This window comes from Papaver somniferum, chromosome 4 (genome assembly GCF_003573695.1).
Source record: "Papaver somniferum cultivar HN1 chromosome 4, ASM357369v1, whole genome shotgun sequence".
NCBI classification, from domain to species: domain Eukaryota; kingdom Viridiplantae; phylum Streptophyta; class Magnoliopsida; order Ranunculales; family Papaveraceae; genus Papaver; species Papaver somniferum.
Window position 1 is genome coordinate 40,698,993 of NC_039361.1, and position 18,861 is coordinate 40,717,853.

At 36.6% G+C, this 18,861-nt stretch overlaps 2 protein-coding genes across 2 annotated transcripts; both read right to left on the reverse strand.

The window, feature by feature from the left end:
• Positions 1-1,203: 1,203 nt before the first annotated feature.
• Positions 1,204-3,051, reverse strand: LOC113275236 (protein ODORANT1-like). The gene is made up of 2 exons (XM_026524705.1): positions 2,654-3,051; positions 1,204-2,093 (listed from the first exon to the last, which is right to left on the reverse strand). Exons 1-2 carry the CDS (start codon positions 2,914-2,916, stop codon positions 1,559-1,561), a joined length of 798 nt encoding a protein of 265 aa, XP_026380490.1. The 5' UTR covers positions 2,917-3,051; the 3' UTR covers positions 1,204-1,558.
• An 8,839-nt stretch (positions 3,052-11,890) lies between these two features.
• LOC113275238 (FAM10 family protein At4g22670-like) lies at positions 11,891-15,789 on the reverse strand. The gene is made up of 11 exons (XM_026524706.1): positions 15,583-15,789; positions 15,429-15,486; positions 15,187-15,345; positions 15,028-15,115; positions 14,682-14,762; positions 14,511-14,575; positions 13,795-13,935; positions 13,458-13,574; positions 13,017-13,379; positions 12,807-12,864; positions 11,891-12,344 (listed from the first exon to the last, which is right to left on the reverse strand). The coding sequence occupies exons 1-11, from the start codon at positions 15,690-15,692 to the stop codon at positions 12,247-12,249; spliced, it is 1,338 nt and encodes a 445-aa protein (XP_026380491.1). The 5' UTR covers positions 15,693-15,789; the 3' UTR covers positions 11,891-12,246.
• Positions 15,790-18,861: the final 3,072 nt, after the last annotated feature.

Genomic DNA, 18,861 nt, shown 5'->3' on the forward strand with positions numbered 1-18,861 from the left:
TTGTTTTGCATGAGCAATCCTAGTGCATTCTCTAATCAACCATTTTTTTTTTGATGGGAAGGTTAAATTTCATAAATCAAGAAATATAGTACAATAACTAATCAACCAACCATTGAGCAAGTACTATGAAAACAAATATTTTCCATATATCTAAATATCTAGAGTCCATGCAAGTAGTGTTTGGTTGGAAATGAATTTCACTTATGCAAAATATATCCGAAAAATGGGTTATTTGTCCAAAATCCATAAAATACGGGAGTATTAGACTGCTAAAATATGGGTCTGGGTGAAAAAAACACAAGAAAATTTAGTCATGCATTTCTTGCATAAGACTTGGCATTTTCTTGCAATGTAGAGAGCAACATGACAGTAGCTCCTATATGCAGTGCTTGCTCTTACACTTGCATGGAGCACGCTATAAGCTCTTGATGTACTCTAGTCTCCAAGACTCTAAACCCTCACTAACTCTATTTTAAAACAGATTATTATTGATTGTTTGGTACAAGATTTTGATTTTGTCGTAGATTCAGTAGTCTTCATTCATTTTCCAAAGAAAAAATATCCCCACTTGTGTGGCGAAAATTATAAATCTTTTGAGTAAAATTCATCAGATTCATCATTAGCTGAACCATTGTTTTCAATTTTGACATAAAACAGACTAGATGACAAGTTATTCTTCAGTTTGAACAGACTAATAAAAACTAAACAACTGTGATTGAGATCATTATGTAAATGGTGTCAAGTCACAATCCGGTATTTCTTAAGTTCTTTGTGTGATAAGAGCATCTATCGACAATTTTTAACGTCTTCTTCATCCATTTGCCTAACTTCTTTCAACGAAATAACCTCGTACCTACCGTATTAATCGGTAAATTCATGTCCGACCTCACAATATACGTATTCTCACTTAACGATTTTATTATTCTATTAGAAATATAAATTATGGCACGCTTCTTATTCTGTAATCCTGTAAAAAAGTTGTAACGGACACCCAATAGATTCATGGAAAGCTTCTTTTATTGAAGTACAACTATTTACAATTTCCAACTGAAAATCTCAATATGATCGAAAACATTTGCAAATTTTACCATAGTATATGGTATCCAGTATCTACCATGCATATAAGATACTAACACACTTTGTTTTATTTGTAATCTACATTTTGTGGACTTTATGCTGAAGTTCCTTAAATTCAACCCTGCATAATATAGAACTTAAATGGTTAATTAGAGACTAAGTCTACACATGTTTAATGAACCGACCAATTCGTGCAACCAAATTCAACTCTTACTAGTCTACTATGCATCATATCACACCAGTTGGGAAGATCCTTGAAACATATACCCGTACATTTTTCATAAAAAGAGTCCAAGAAAATTTCAGACTGATGAGAAAAGCATCAGAGTCAAATCACATGCTTGTGCGGTGGTAGTCTTGTACTCTTGTTTGAGGCATGTTTCGACAGTTATGCGAATATGTGATTGACTTTGGCACTTTGACAAAATAATCTACTTTGTATAGTACATGTGTAATTTACACCTATGGCGCATGCATTTAGCTACCCCATTAGGAATGTGTTAATATCCATGTCTATGGCTACATGGTCAAACCCGAAATCAAGCTCCTCCACTCCAAAATCTTGATACTCAAACAACCATCCAAACCCATTTTCCACAGCCGATGAAGCCTCCCCAGCATTGTCGTAAGATTGTTCCGGTACCGGAAAATCCCACGACAGTGAATCAAGTAATGCTTCGTCGTCCCATGCCAACCTAATTATTGGGTCTTCCTCATGACTGTTATCGGATGTTGATCCAGACTCATTACTTGAAGTACAATTTTCTGGTGGTGATGAACTCAAATTCTCCTCGACAACTAGGCCAGTTTTTTCCATAGTCTCCTCGGACTCCGGTTGGCTAACGGTCAACGGAGATGCTGTTGTCTTTAGTGTATCAGTTTCTTGTTTGTTAAGTGGTTCATGAGTGGCAGGATTAATTCCCATCTTAATAAGTTTTTTCTTTATGTGAGTGTTCCAGTGGTTCTTTATTTCATTATCTGTCCTTCCCGGTAATCTTCCTGCAATCTTAGACCACCTACGCAAACATTTAAAATGAGCTTAGATAAGGGTACTAGTATTAAAAAAAATGAGTCGACTGCAAAAGAAAGCAGGCTCAAATAAATTAAAGGAAATCAAATGTCAGCCAATGACTGATTTTTACAAAAGTTAAAGTGGCGCAAACTTGGTGAGAAAAATTCAACAAATACTGTTCCTACAAAAGGTAACTTTTCCTAAAGAACAAACAAAAAAGAAATCACTAATCAAGTTTATCGGAAATTGCTTTCACCAATAATTAGCCAATACGATAGTAAAAACATTAGATTAATTTCTCCTTTTCTTAAAGATTCGTCGCAAGGCATTATATTCATAAAATAAATATATACCGTCACCGTTTAAGCAAACAGTCTAATACTACTTTCAGGGTTCAGAATTCAAAATTTAACTGCTCTTAGCTGAACCTCAATATCACATCATCTAAAAGAACAAGCGTCAATTTGAAGTTGCACTCCTCCATTATAATGCTTGAATTTTCAAAGAGATGCAATCAATAATCGATAAGAAAATAATCCAAGTATAAACTGAAATTAAACTAACCTGTTACCAAGGCGAGCATGAAGATCAATAACCAACTGTTCTTCGTCTTCCGTAAGAAGACCTCGCTTTAAGTCCGGCCGAAGATAATTAGTCCAGCGAAGACGACAACTCTTGCCACAACGAAGCAAACCAGCGAGTTTAGGAACAGCTCTCCAGCAACACTGACCATTGTTAAGTATGAAATTAACAAGCTTCTTATCTTCTTCAGTCGTCCATGGTCCTTTCTTCACTCCAAGTTTGTCACAGCAAGGTTGTCTTCCCATGATCACTCACTTTAGAACTGGTAGAAGTTTTTCTTTCTTAAGTTTTTTCAAAGATGTTACCTCAACAACAACAACTCTCTTTAAGTAAGCAACACTACTTGATTGTTTAAAAATAGATTTCCCACCACTTATATAAATGTAGGTGTATGACAACACCTGTTAAATAAGGACTAGTAGCATTATTAGGAGAAGGAAGAAAGAAAAAATTATTCTTTTTGAGAGAGAGAGAGAGGTAGACAGTGTGTGATGAGAGACTCAGGAAAGGTACTTTGGAACAACAGTCTTCTGTTCATATGTGTTTGTTTTTCTTCTTTTTTTAATGATTTTATGATTATTTTTTTTATTTACTTTTTTGATAAACTTATTTATGATTGTTAAGTTAGTGATAATCAATCAACCCCGTGCAATAGTAACTTTTAATAATACGAAAAATTAAAAAATCCTGGCTAGTTCACTAACTAGCAAAATTTTCAGATTCTTTCTGTGATATTTGGTTGTGAAAACTATGTACGATTAGGCTTGCCAACCACCTTCAGATGTGTTGTTACGCCACCATGGTTAAGGCCAGCTTTGGCTAGTTGACTGTGTATTCGGAGAAAATTTAAGTTATGTAGGATATTATTAAAATGACTTTTTATTGGAACTGAGATGGTAGATTAACGGGAGAATTATCTTGTAAGAAATTTCGTGCAAAGAGGATGGTAAAACCCTTGACCAGTAATCACCATTCATAATCCAAATGTTGTAATCGCTCCTTGTCTACTATTAGATTCACTCGCGAGATTTTTGACAAAGATTAACCAGGTCAGTCTAGAATCACCCGGAAATCAAGTTATTTCAGTGTTTTACAGTGAAAAATCAAGTCCTCAAGGCCGGCCCTAAGCACCGGATTTCTCCAATTGATATATATCCTGACATAAGGCGTCAATTACAAAAGGGAGAGTAGCATTCTGTCATAAACAGTAACTAATATGGAATTATTAGTCAGTAAATAACATCACTTATGCCATGATGGTCAATAAGTGCTATACTCAGAAGAAAGAACAAATTGTTATTGGAAAAAGATTTGAACTTCTAATTCTTAATTGTGTTTTATGCTAACTAACTAACACTTATTTAATTGTTTAGTTAATATTTTGTACTAATGATGCATGAGAATAAGTTTGGCACTAATGAGTTACATCACAATATCGTCATCAGTCATCAGCATGTGATTGAGTACTCGCCAATACTACTGGAGTTTATAGTTGCCTAAATTTATCTCATCTAGCTGCCTAGCTGCATTCTTTCAGAGTGGCTGCGACATCCTGGCCCAGAAGGATGACATGGTAGATCATCTAACTTTCTAAAAAGGTAAGGGATTCGCGGCCGTGTTGTAAACCTTTTACTATTTGCATGTCCTCTAGCTAGACTCTTCTAATTTGCATCATTTTGGCCAGATAATGCCATTATGTCCCCGCCCACCGCCCCACCGAAGTTTCGGATTTTCAACAGGTGTATTTCGTAGGGTTACCCCCTATTTCATCAGTGAAAAATACATGAGGGAAATTCACAGAATACAATGATTTACAATGTGTTACGGAGTGTTTTGAAGCTCATTTTGGTCGACGTTAAAGTAATTTTCTTAACCTTATATTTAAGCTTTGACTCCGAAATTTGGAAGTAAAAAGAAAAAAAAGAAAAACCTCCCCATGTCGATGAGGTTGCAAAAGTGGTGTTACGGCATACTTGATCATCATCATAAATGTAGCGACAATAGTACCCCCAGGACCCAGCAATATATGATGCAACATCATCGTAATGGAACCGTCATAAGAAATTGTCTGTCCATCAAATTCCAGATTTTCAGATAAAAAATGGGGGAAGAAATGGAAGAGACACTAATTGTGTTGGAGAACTGACTCATTACCTTCGACTTTCTAAGAGGATTTGAAACCCTTGGAAAATGTCAGAAAGCTTTTTTGTGATGTGGTCTATTAGTATTATCCATCTAATCTGTCACTAATTATGGACGCGTTTCAGCTTACTAGGGATAGAGGGGTTTGGCCGACAGTTTAAAAACTAATATTTGAAACCGACCACCAACACGAAACCAACAAAGTACCTCTCCCGAATCATTTCTTATATTCTTCTCCTCCCTATCGAAATGTACCCTAATGATAGCAATTCTTTTCCTTTTCTCGGTTGATTTGATGAGATTTTCTCGGATAAGGAATTTACTAAATTCAAGACCCATGATGGAAAACCATTCAGCGACGGCAATGCAGCACATGATTGTAAATATGGAGCTCAGTGGCGCCTAATTTTTATAACCAACTGAAAATCATGTCCCAAAAGGTTTTAGACTCGGTTCGAATGGCAGTAAGTAACTGTAATTGAGCTAAGAACCCGAAGAACATGACGTCATTTTTTAAGGAAATTGTTGAAAGCAGTGAAGAAAAGGTCGAGATGACATTGGCTGAGGGGTTACGGTCAAGTGAGTCTTAAATAGTGTTGTAGGTTAATCAGTTGAGCTTACATTGGCTTGGACTTGGACTCTGACTTTTAACAAACCCCAAACCTAATTTACATGGAAAAACTTACATGGGTATAAATTTCACGACCTGAAACCAACTGATTTTGACAATCTAATTTTCCACTTACGTATGCATACGTGATAAAGAAAGTCCAAAATTACTTTCTAATTAAAAAAACAAATCAAAATCAAGAATATATTGAAAAATCAAAAGTTCAATCTTTTTTAAAATCAATCAAGACTTCTGGCCAATGCGAATGTACCAGAGACAATCATGAATGATGGTCTCTCTATCTACTATCTTTTCCTTGGGTCTCTTTTTCTTTCCTTTTAGGGTTGGTGAGATGCCAAAAAGTACCCAGGTATCCGACGTGTCTCAAAAACTGGATAACATAAGTAGGTCCAGTCCAGTGTTTTGGGTGGACAATGTCTAATCGTGACGCTTCTTGTAGTGTCATTGCACGCATGAGCCCTCCACTATTAGGCTAATTTCAATGGGTAGGGCTGCACATGGTTTGGTTTTTATCGGTTTTTGGCAAAACCTAAACCGAAACCAATGTACTCGGTTTTTCAATAATTAAAACCAGTGAAACCGTATAGCCTATTCGGTTTATTTGGTTTCGGTTTCTACTCGGTTTTGTTAAAAACCAGACGGTTTTTGGTTAACCGAATGATTTGTAAACAATAATGTGTCAGTGCTTTAACTCGAATAATCCTCCTAAGAGTCTTAACCATTCATTAACTACAATTCATCAGTGTGAAAAGATTCATTCTGCTATGAGAAATTGAAAAATAATAGAGGTTCGCAGTATCGAGTTAAGAAAAACCCCAAACATATTTTAATTACATATTAATTGAAACAAAACTAGTGCAGTTGCTGGCTCCCAAGCTACCTCTCCTCCTTCCACGGGAACACCTGCGAATGATAAACAAACAGAGATGAGCATACAAATGGTGGATTCACAAATCATTTTCAACATTCCCAAGCAATAACAACAATAACAAATAACAACATTCCCAAGCAAAATAAACAAGATCAGCAGCACATGGTCGACATATTTCCAATCATTTTCAGTCGATAAGCTAAGTCTTTCGCAGCAAGGACTGATCACTTCTCTGCACTCTTTTAATTGATCTACCAAACCCAAACCATACTCAGAGTACATAATACGACCTACCCAGAATCAAACCTTCCAACCTAGTTGAACTACCAGGTGTAAATCATTCTCATTGGCATAATGGGGATTTCGCAGGAAAACAATGTCAAGAGTCTACTACCTAGTCAAAGCTATGAATAAGCAATTAACAGCTACTGATTAGTCAAACTGAGGTAACTAACAACTATAACTTGATGCTAACCAATATTTATAGGCAAGTATTTCTCAACTTAATATAAAAAATCAAAGACATATCTATTCACAATATCTTAGGGCACTACGAAGTTCAGAGGATATAAAGTTTAAGGTTCATTAAAAGGAATATACATATGGAAAACAAGTCAGTACACAAGCCCAACATAAAGTGGTGTTTTGGATGATCATACTGTTGTGTGTCATAGTGCTACTAGAAAAACTTACCGCTAACCCGTTAAATCATTTATAATCAACTTCACGATAACAAAGTTTAATCTTCTTCTTCTTCATCATCTATGTCAATGCGGATGAACTTAGAAGTTGCAAGAGAACCTAAAAATTATGCAAGAAATTACATCAATAAGTGACAAATAATGAGTAGAGAAAATAACAAATCAGAATTTTACAAAAGTGAGTAGAGAAAATACCTGAAACATCTTCGGCATCATCAGTTCCTAAGGTGTTTGGATCAAGATCAACCGGTGTCCGTAACCAGCTTTGCGTGCAAATCAACGCCTCAACTGTCTTAGGCAGCAGTGAACTTCGATATGAATCAATAACTCGCCTTCCAGTACTAAAGGCAGATTCCTAGGCAACAGAAGAGACTGGTATGGCTAGTATATCTCTCGCCATGTGTGATAATACAGGATACCTTGTACTATTAGTCCCCCACCAACCTAAAATTTCAAACTGAACACCGGTAGGGCTAATTCTCGGTTCACGTTTCTCCTCTAAATATAACTCCAACTCAGTTTTCCCCTCAACATTGTCATCCTCCTCATCTTCTCTTGCTCTCTCTGCTATTAGACTAGCATACGCGGAACCTTCATCATCAGTAACCCCAAAAGATTGAGTAACATTATTACAATCACTTTTGGCACTAGACATGTTTTCATCATTTGCATAGAGACACTTGTACTCTTCGAAAAGTTCTTGAAAATCAGTTCTCACATAAGTCGATAAGTGTTTACGTAATGACGGACCCGTGATATCTAAAGTATCAAGAATAAAATTTAAACCTTTCATTTTCTCACGTGGATCAAGCAAAACAGCAATGAACATGAGAGTGTTCATTTTCTCATATTCTCCCCAATACTTATTAAACTTGTCTAGCATTTTAGTGCCCATATCAGATAGAAATGGATCTGAACTTTTTACCCATGTGTTCATTGTTCTATGAATGACACTTACGTTAAACAAGAACTCATGTGAAGTAACACGAGTACAGTAAGAAAACTTGACAGTCAAATCATAGAATACCTTTACAAATTTTCCAAATGATCTTGCATTGGCCCAATCTTCCATATATGAAGCATGTATAGGAGGCGGAGGAGGGGCCTTCTTCTTGCCTTTGTTATGAGCAAGAGTACAAGCTTCTTCCATGTCAACATCATCACTAGCACCGGTAGAAGTAGAAAATACAGGAGGGATGAATCTTTCGTTGAAACAAAACTTCTTTTTGAAAGCCTTATCTTCCCGTGCTAGCCTTTCAAAAGCTTTCTGATATCTACAAGCAGTTTCCAACATCATGTAAGTGGAATTCCATCTTGTATCCACATCTAAAACTAAACCTTTTTCTGCAATCTATCTTTTCTTGTTTAGCACAATCCATAAACTTACTCAACCTAGCAGGAGAACTCATCACATGCTTCACCAGTGCCCTTACTCTCTTAATATCCATGTGATACTCTCCCAAGCCAGCATTCACAACAAGCGCAATCACATGAGCAGCACATCTAACTTGCATAAACTTAGTATTCAGTACACCATTTGAACTAATCACTTGCTCCTTTAAATGACCATCCTCCCTTAGATAATCAATAGCTAAATCATTAGCACTAACATTGTCAAGCGTAATAGTAAAAACCCCAGGAAGTTCCCAATCTAACAAACATTCCTCTAACATCTTCCCAATTACCTCACCTGAATGACCTAAAATTTGGAAAAAAGTTGATTACCAGTTTGTGCAGCTTCCAATCTTTATCAATAAAATGCGCAGTTATAACCATGTAGCTTTTGTTTTGGGCATTTGAGGTCCATGTGTCAGTGGTGAGACAAACTCTCACATTGTTTTCCTTGAAGTAGTTCTTCATCTTCTCCTTTTCAGCTTCGTACAAATTTAATACACCCCGCGAAATGGTCATATGAGAAGGGATCTTGAATCTGGATTCAAGTACCCTACAAAGTTCCTTGAACCTTTCTCCTTCAACCACTCTAAACTGCTGCTCATCTAAAATCACAAATAAAATCACTGCCTTTGTACATGCATCTTGATTAAAAGTTGCCGCAACCAATTTTCCTTCTTCTCCTAGCCTAGCCGGTTGAAAATCAAGAGTTTGTTGTCTTTTTTCCTCCTTGGGCTTCTTTTTACATATCTTCAAATGATTATTCATACCACATGTCCCATACTTGGTACCCTGAGCTGCAATCTTTGTCTTACAGTGGCGACATTTTGCATATTTCGAAGGCTTGGGGTCCATATCAAAGTGGTTCCACACATCATAACGTTTTCTTTCCCTTTGGTTCTGTCACTTCTGTGTCATCTTCAGTTGCATCTTCAGGGGTTTTACGCTTATTTCTATGTGTTTCTGTCACTTTTATGCCAGCTTCAGTTGCATCTCCATCTGCACTAGCATCTCCAACAACACTAGCATCTTTAGCAGCACTTGCACCTCCAGCTGAATTTGCACCTCCATCTGAACTTGCATTAGGTGGAGGTCGAGGTGGACGCTTATTAGAAGAAACAGAGGCAGTAGGTGTTGAAATGGATCCTCGCATTGTCAAAAGGCAAGTCTGCAATGTGATAAACCATACATTTATGTTAATCGTAATTTATGTCAAAAAGAAAGTCTGCATTTAGCATTTGTTCTAGCAATTTAATCGTAATTTATAAATAGAAAGGGAAACAAAATAACTCAGTTAAACAATGTCAATGTACAACCACTCTAAACGGCATACTAGCAAAAACAAGTATCAACTATAGCAAAAATCCAGGTCAAGTGCATACAAATATCAACTACAGCAAAAACAAGTATCCAATTCACAAACAAAGCATCAAAACAGACGGGAACGAGAAGTACATTTCGTAATCCGTCCTTGTGCTCAAATCTACACCTAAGCTTACAACTCCACCACTAACAAATTCAATCTGAATTAACTTGTAAAATTTATTAAAAATTAAGCAAAACCCACTGTGTAAATCAACCTAAATGACCTTAATTTGAAATCCCCAATTTTTTTCAATTTTACAAACCCTAATATCATAATTAAAATATAATATCAAAATCATTTCAAATGATACACACAAATACACAATCGCAATACCTTTATCAAAATCAGTTCAAATGATACACACGATACCTTTTTCAATTTTCGGTCTCTTCTACAATTCTACTCCAGCTTCGTTCGACTGATTAGTGATTAGGACTTCGATAGATTATTTACTTATCAAACTAGAAGAAGAAGAAGAAGAAGAAGAAGAAGAAGAAGAAGAAGAAGAAGAAGAAGAAGAAGAAGTAAAACTAGAAGGTGATTGTGGGACTTTGATGGACTGGGAAGACTCAGTCGTGACTCGTGAGGAAGAACGAAAGAAGAGAAGACTCAGTCGAGTGAAGTAAGTTATTAGGGTTAAATATCCCCATCCACGGCCTAAAATCATTTAATCCTATGGTCACTATTAATCGGTTAACCAATTGGTTTTTGGTTCGGTTTTGAGATAAAACCTAAACCGATACTGTCGGTTATCTGAAACTGGCAACCATTAATGAACCATAGGAATATGGTTATGGTTCGGTTCGGTTAAAAATCTTCCGTTTCGGTTTCGGTTTTCGGTTATGGTTCGGTTTTGTGCAGCCCTACCTATGGGCTAGATTGAACGGCTAGATTGGCCAAAAAGTGTTGTAAATCATGAAAAAAGTGTGCGAAAAAAGTTAACACTAGCAGTTGATAGTTCTCTCTCCTAACAAGTGCTCGCAGTTCAACTATCAACGAGATTGAAACGTTGAATGGTTCAGCGCTCAAAAAGTGTTTTTAACGCTGAACGGTTCAGCGCTGGGAGATAAATTTTATGATCTAACGGCTGAGATTTAAAACGCTGAATCAAACAGCGTTCTATAATGGTCCCAGATGACGTGGATGACCAATCTAGCTGCTAGATATCTGGCCCATAGGACTTAGAAGGTTACCCATGCTGACGTGGATGGTCAATCTAGCAGCTAGATATCTAGCCCATAGGACTACTACCTGACTACCACGTATCCAAACCCCAGCTGCCTGCTTAATAGGAACAGTGAATCCGTGAAATCTATGAATTTTGCGCAAATTATGCTTTCCCGCCCATTTCTTGTATTGCTATCATTATAGGTTACACTACGGTTAGAACAAGTAGTTGAACACAAATTCGAGCTTGCACAACCAAGGCATATCTGCGTGTGCACAACTGAAATCCGAGAAAGTAGGCCGCTGCCAGCGGCAGCCGGCAGGGGTATCATGAAGGTAAGAAAGCAGCCACACTTGAGTCGTTCAAGATTAGGAATAGAAGGGAGAACCCAAGCTAATTTTCAAAGCAGCAGGTATACGAGTGGTTATAAGTAACATCTGAACACGAGATACTACAGAGTACAAGAAACTCATTTCCTACTTGGACAAAACTCCAAAAGATTAATACCCGGTTGTTGAGCAGTCAACGGTCTTTATCAACAAAGCCTTTCAGCAGCCAAGGCAGCTCCAAAATCCCCTCTAACGAAAGGAGAGGAGGACGGAACTCTCGCCTACACCAATCTAACAGTCTCTTTGCAATATACATTAACCATCAGTGGCAAGTCAATCATCTAGGTGAGGCAGGCAGTCGAAAATAAAGAGATTTGGTGGAAGCAAAATATTCTGACATTTTGAAATATCAAGTCTGTTTGCAGGGTATGTAGGATCATGACATTTTGAAATATCAAGTCTGTTTGCAGGGTATGTAGGATCATAACTTGGGACTTTCTGAAGTGAACAGCCTACACCACCTTAGATCCAACTCTAATTGAGGTGAAAAACTACCTCAAAACTAGAAAAGGAGAACATCTAATACGACATAGTTCTGTCCAAAATAGAGACAAAACAATGGCGAGAAGAGCGAGCCATGGTCGCATTCATTTTCACAGTTCACTTAGTAAAAACCACTGTAGTACATTAAAAGGACTAAGGGAAGATAAGACCATGAAGTGGAACCCCTCCACCATTCACAAATGTTTGTTATATCAACTAATACCAGTTTCAACTGTCTAAATCATTTGTCGTAAACCTGGAGGGTGCAAGCAAGTAAACCTAGAGGGTGCAAGCAACTGACAGTAGTCACACTTTGACATCAGAAGAAACAAAGAAAATGAACAAATACATGTAGCCAGTATAATCAGGATAAGCTCTAATCTCTACCAACTTGTACAACGAACCGAGTGGGAACTCCCACATGTTGTTTACTTACTGAGGTCCTGCAAATTTGCTCATCATCTTAGCAATGATGGGGGCCACTCTGGGATTTGATTGATGCTTTGCGATGTTTGCAGGGTTTTTCATCACTGTGAGAAAACATAATAGATTATAAAAGTGAGTACCCAGACACCCATATTGTCGCTCAGAAAGAAAACCTACTCAAATTATAAAATCTAAACAAGAACAGAAAACAAAAAATTCTGGACCATTTAATAACAAACAACAAGGGACACGCTTGGGTTTTCACAGTCGACATAGGGACATGCTATTTGGGAACACAAAATACTCCTGCTTCAAGTTGGAGATATTATCTTAAACACTTAAAGGTTCAGCTATTAACAGATGCCTAGAATTTTAAATACAACGCGTCCCAAACCACATTCATATAAGAAAATTTAGAACAATAGGGTCAGCAATTCCACAGATTACATTCTCACATATACACCTAGTCAGTAGTCACTCATACATATGATTCTGGAAGGACCATCCAAGAAAAAAAATAACCAGCTCGAAGAAATGAAAGCAATTTAAGGAGACTCAGAACATACCATCTTGAAGAGCAGCCATAACTTCTGGATCTTTGAATGCAGCCATTAGTTCAGGATCCTGCATGCAATGATAACAATAAAACCCACTTGTTAATAACTAATGTTGGAAGTAAAAACATGAATGTAAATATTTATTGTAGATATACAGCATTCGAGAACATGTATATTATAAATATTCAACGTGATAACTAAATTGACAACAATTCTTACATTTAGAATTTTAGACATATCAGGCATTCCACCTGCACCCATCCCAGGCATTCCTCCTGCACCCATTCCAGGAATTCCACTTCCAGCCATTCCAGGCATTCCTCCAGGAGCACTACCTCCACCCATTCCAGGCATTCCACTTCCAGCCATTCCAGCAGGCATTCCACCCCCAAAACCTCCAGGCATACCACCTGGGAATCCTCCGGGCATGCCACCTGGGAATCCTCCGGGCATGCCAGGGAACCCGCCAGGCATGCCACCAGGGAACCCGCCAGGCATGCCACCAGGGAACCCGCCAGGCATGCCTCCAGGGAACCCACTCGATGATGATTGCTCTCGCTTCTTAGCCTTCTCATATGCAGCCTGTGGAGGACCAACAACACATCAGCAACAGATTTATTCATATAAAACACAAATAGTGGATGTAAAGATATTACTAACCTGAGCCTCAGCTTTGCGACGTTGTCTTTCACGTTCTACCTTCCTCTCCTCTTTCTCTTTGCGTAAGCGGTCGTACTTTCGACGGTGTTCTTCAATCTTGTGTGCATTAGGTTCAACCTGTGTAGTAAACAGCTTAAAGTGAGAGGAATGCAAATAAAAACAGATACTTATTCATGATTGTGAAGGAATAGTCCCACATTGCTAATATCCTCCAACTCAAAACCAATTGGTAATGAGTGGAGTGGCCCTAAGGATTATAAACCGCAGGATCTTAGATGACCCAGACAATGTGGAACTAATAACCTCAACAATCATGGACAACTGGAAAAGTTGTCACCTTCTTCAGTACAGCATGGATCTCTTCATCATAATCAATCTTTGAGGCAACATGAAGATCCTTAGCAGCTTCTTCCCACTGCCCAAGCATGGCCTTAGCCATACCGCGAGACTTGTAGCCTTTAGCAGAATCAGGATTAATCTGAACCAAAAAAAAATACAGCAACATATATGAATATGAGCAAGGTAAACTATATATAGTAGTAGAAAAATGCAGCAGCCAGCATGCACTGATCCATGCAATTACCAAGTATGCAGGAACAACAAATGTGTGTTAGAAGTAACAAATAATATTCATCGAACTTTTTATAAGTATAACGCAAGCGTCATGTACATGTCTACATTTATGGCTGCAAGACCGTAAGCAATGGGGGATGATGCAATTTAAGCATGACATGCACTAATCCATGGAATTAACAAGTACGCAGGAACATCATATGTGTGTTAGAAGTAACAAATAATATTTATCGAACATTTTATAACTATAACGCAAGCGTCATGTACATGTCTGCATTTTTGGCTGCAAGACCGTAAGCAATGGGGGATGATGCAATTTAAGCATGACCGCAAATCATCAAATAAAGATAACATAGAAATAATGGACAAAATCCATAATTCGTACATTTCTAGCTTTTCACTATATGTAGTTACTTTCGATGTCCGGCAGATGTCTAAATTAAAACCTGAAACAAAAATATACCAGGTTATTCAATTTACCTCAAGAGCAGCACTGGCATCTCGAATAGCAGCGTTGGGTTTTTTCATTTTGATAAACACAGTAGCTGCACAAGAATCAATTCGACAACCCTTAAATAACAAACAGAAGAAGAAAAAAAAACACAGTAACAAGCTTTGAATTACAAAACTAAAATTGAAAACACAAATTACCTCTAGTTGCATACATAATAGCAGATGTTGGGTTCAGCATAATCGCCTCTGTAAGATGCTCAACTGCTTCCTCTAGCTTACCTAGTTAAAACAAACAAGAAATACACTAAGATTCCACATGATAAAACTTCATAATCCAGAGAACTCATCAACACAAAATCCTCTCCAAGGCTCCAATCAAAAGAAAACGAGATAAGATTACAACATTTCAATTACATTACATATTGATAAACAACATTACATATAATGCTTCAAAACAAAAGGAAAAAACATTATGCATACATATATTAATTTTTCACTTTTTGTAATATGCTAGCTATGAAATCAACAAACATAATCTATATACCTTCCGAAATTGCTTCCATTGCCTGTCCTTTAGCACTTTGTGAAGCTTCCCGGTTTTCATCAGTAACCTCCACAGATGAATCTCCCATCTGCGGTACCAATTTAATCAAAACAACAAATCTAGAATTACATAACTCAACGTTCACTAAACAAGTTATACCTTCTGGGGAGAATCATTATCAGGTTCAACAACATCTCCATCAAGTTCAATATCAGATTCAACTACTTCATCACTGTGATATTCTTCTTCTTTAGGTTTAGTTGTCTCTTCTTCTTCTTCAGTATCCTCATCATCAAGATCATCCATCATTCCACTTTTCTGTTTACACACATTACTAGGGTTTTAGTATCAAAAAAATACACAAAAATCACACATCTAGGGTTTAAGAACAAAGACAATACCGATTCATGATGTTTTTCTCCAGATTTATAAGCTGAAGCAGGTAAATTAGCACCAAGACTGCAACATACAAGATTTCATTTAAGATAAAAGATTAAACAGAGATTTCAAAGAAAGAATTAGGGTTTTAAAATTTGAGATTAGAATCGTATTTACCTTTCGAGATAATCCCTGAAGAAAGAAAGAGAAGGATCGCTAAGAAGAGATGGATTAGATTTGCATTGATTGATAAAGAGTTTCAACTGATCTAACTTTGCTGATTCCATTGATTAGTTTTTCTTCTTCTTGTTGAAGAAAACTCGAGAGAGAGTAAAAGAAAAGAGGTGAAGTGTGAGGAGTAAAACAAGATTCTCTTTGTTTGGTAAAACTGTGGGTCAAAGTTTATTCTTCGGTTTTTCTTGGACGGCAAATAATGAGATAACGATCGTGAAATGGCTTTTGCGTTGGGCAGGTCGCATGAGAATGAGATTGGATCCTATTCACTTCTTACGTGGCAATGTCATCCGACATGGATATATTCAGAAGAGTCCCGCCATCGCCTACTTTTCGTGCCTAACACTTTTAATCCGTCAGATTCCACATTTTTTTATTTACATCTCTTCTATAACAGCAAAAAAAAAATCGTGACTTGCGTGTCCGCTGCAATTTCGAGTGTGTGATAGTACTAATCTGCAGATTCTGCACTGAACAATAAAATTCAGAAATTTTCTATGAAACGTAATCCTGGAGATGTGGCTCGAATTTTAGGAGTACCTTTTTTATAATGTGCCGCTAGTATCGTTTGTACTATATCAATCTTATGTGTAAACATCGTTACTCAACACTATGAAAGTTGTAATTTACGAAATAACGTATGTTTGTCACATAAGATTCTAATTGTAGGGTATGTGTTACAAAACAAAAATTATGAGCATGTTATGACTATATTGGATTAGATCAACTCGAGAATACAAGAGAATATCCAGATTATTGACAATCTATTTCTTATGGTACAAAAACTCTTGTACAATGAATCTCTTTAACTAAAATTTCATATATATAATGGATTTGTGGATCTTGTTAACTACAGAAGCGAAAAGAACTATTAAGGTCAAAAAAAAAGAAAAAATATGAGGTCATCGTATACAGAGGTGATATATAGATTGCAATTATGATTCTCGAGATATCCAAGGGTTTTATAAACGAGTGTTGGATACCTTTTGGGTTTCCAGTGGTTACTCATGAACACTTGAAGACATATTGAAGATAACGAAGACATTAATCTTCAATTTGAGGTTAGTAACTACGGACTTGACTTATTCCAATCTTATCTTTTATTTTTTCAAGTTTATGTTCATTGAAAATATAACATATAAGTTAATTTTATTTACAACGACTCTAGTATTAGTAACTTGGTCATTATACTATACAAAAAATATCGCCAAAGAATGATATACTCGTTGTTTCTACAACTTGAGTATATGGATTTACGAAGTATTTTTTATCTATAGACTTTGTGTTCTCAATATTGCACTAATTGGTAACTTGTCATTTTTTATGTTTGAAAGCAATTTCACAATCACAGTTTAAAGAAGTATGTTTTCGTAACTTGTTTAGTAGTCATAATTAGTTTCATTTCAACCTGGAGAGCACCGATCCTGATAAAGTCTGACTTGTTTTTGCACATTCGACATGTCTTTTATCTTCTGGTTTCTACAAACATCAAGGTGTACACTGAAATGACGAGGATAAAAAGTAATTCATGATCTTTTTAATATCAAACTATATGAGAGATACCTTGCGTGATCTAATATAGTCAGAGATTGTCAAGAAGATAGCAACTGTTAGAGCATTGCTCGGTCGAACTCACAAGTGTTGCTATCTCAAATTTAGTTGTCAAAACTATATCTTGATTTTTAATCTACAATTAGTTAAGTCTCGGACAATGATAGAAATGTAGTTGAGAAACAGAGGATCACAACAGTCATCATTGCGTTCTACCGTTTGAAAGATCAACCAAAGCTTTTGGAAAACTTCATCAGCAAAAGGTAAGTGAAGACTGAACCACCTATATCTCAAGTTATATTCACTTTTTTATCATCTGAGACGATGTCGCATAACTAATTAGACTAGTTTGCATAGACAAGAATTTCGAGTCAAGTTTATCTTGATAATTTATCGAAATATAATGACTAAGCTTAATGAACATTTGTTCATGCTTGATGAATTTTGGTTAAGAACAATTTATTATTCGGAATTAAAATCATGATTCAAGTTTATCATTCAGAAATAGCCTGGAACAGTGATATGTGTCATTGATGTTATTGGGAATGTTTCGAATTGATTTAGAGAAATATAGAACTACTATTGATTCAGATACAAGACAGTGGTATCAGTTTTACTGGGAAAACTGTTATATGTCTGACCCGTATTACATGTACTCGTACACGTAGCGGAGTAGCTATACATATCGACTGACAGAGTAGTGATATACATATTCTTATGTATATAATATGAAAATATGTGTGACTCGTGAACCAGATCGATATGCATACTCGTATGCAAACCATTCTTAAACTGTGGTTATGTAACCGGGGTGAGTATCCAAACCGGTATGCAAGCTAAAACAGTTATGTGTTCCTGAACTCGGTAACGTTTCCAAACCGGTACACAAACCGATTTTGTTCTGTGAACTCTGACACTTTGTTTAGGTGGAAAGTTTGCAAACTTGTACGCAAACCTAAAAAGTTCTATAAACTCCCGAACTTGGTTTTGGTTTAAAGTTTCCAAACCGGTGTGCATACTGTGACTGAACCAACTCATTAACAACAATGGTATTTGTACCTTGTGCACCTACTAACCATGTCGATTATATTTTCAAGTGTGTTTAAATTATTTCTTTGATATAATTAGCATTTGATTAATTCTCTGTAAACATTAGACTTAATTGATCATATGTTTGTGACTCAGAGGTTATGTGTTCATGAAAATGAAGGTTAAGCTTTTAAGTTCAAATCGGCTAGTTTCGGCTAACCATGTTGAACATAGTCTTTGTACACGGTTCGGTTACAGTTTCACCTAACCAGAGTATATATCTTGCTTATGTAAATCATATTCAAAGATTCATCTAACAGTGGATATTGTTTGCTTGGTTCGAAAGCTATCTTAGCTTAACCCTAAAGCAACCTATGCTTTGAATGTCTATAAAAGGGGAACTTCAAGAAACTGGGATCTTTGAATCCAGACACTACTTTTTGGTGTGTCATAGTTGTACCTAGATTTTCCCTCTTTCTACACCTTTTAGGGTTTACCGACTATAAAGACTTCATTGGGATTTGTGAAGCCAGGTCCAATTATCTTTCCTTGATAATTCGAGTATCCTGATCTTGATTGTTTGTAGAGCTTGCTCCATCAATTAAGATAGATAATAATCATCGAAGTTCTCTTCGTCTCAGA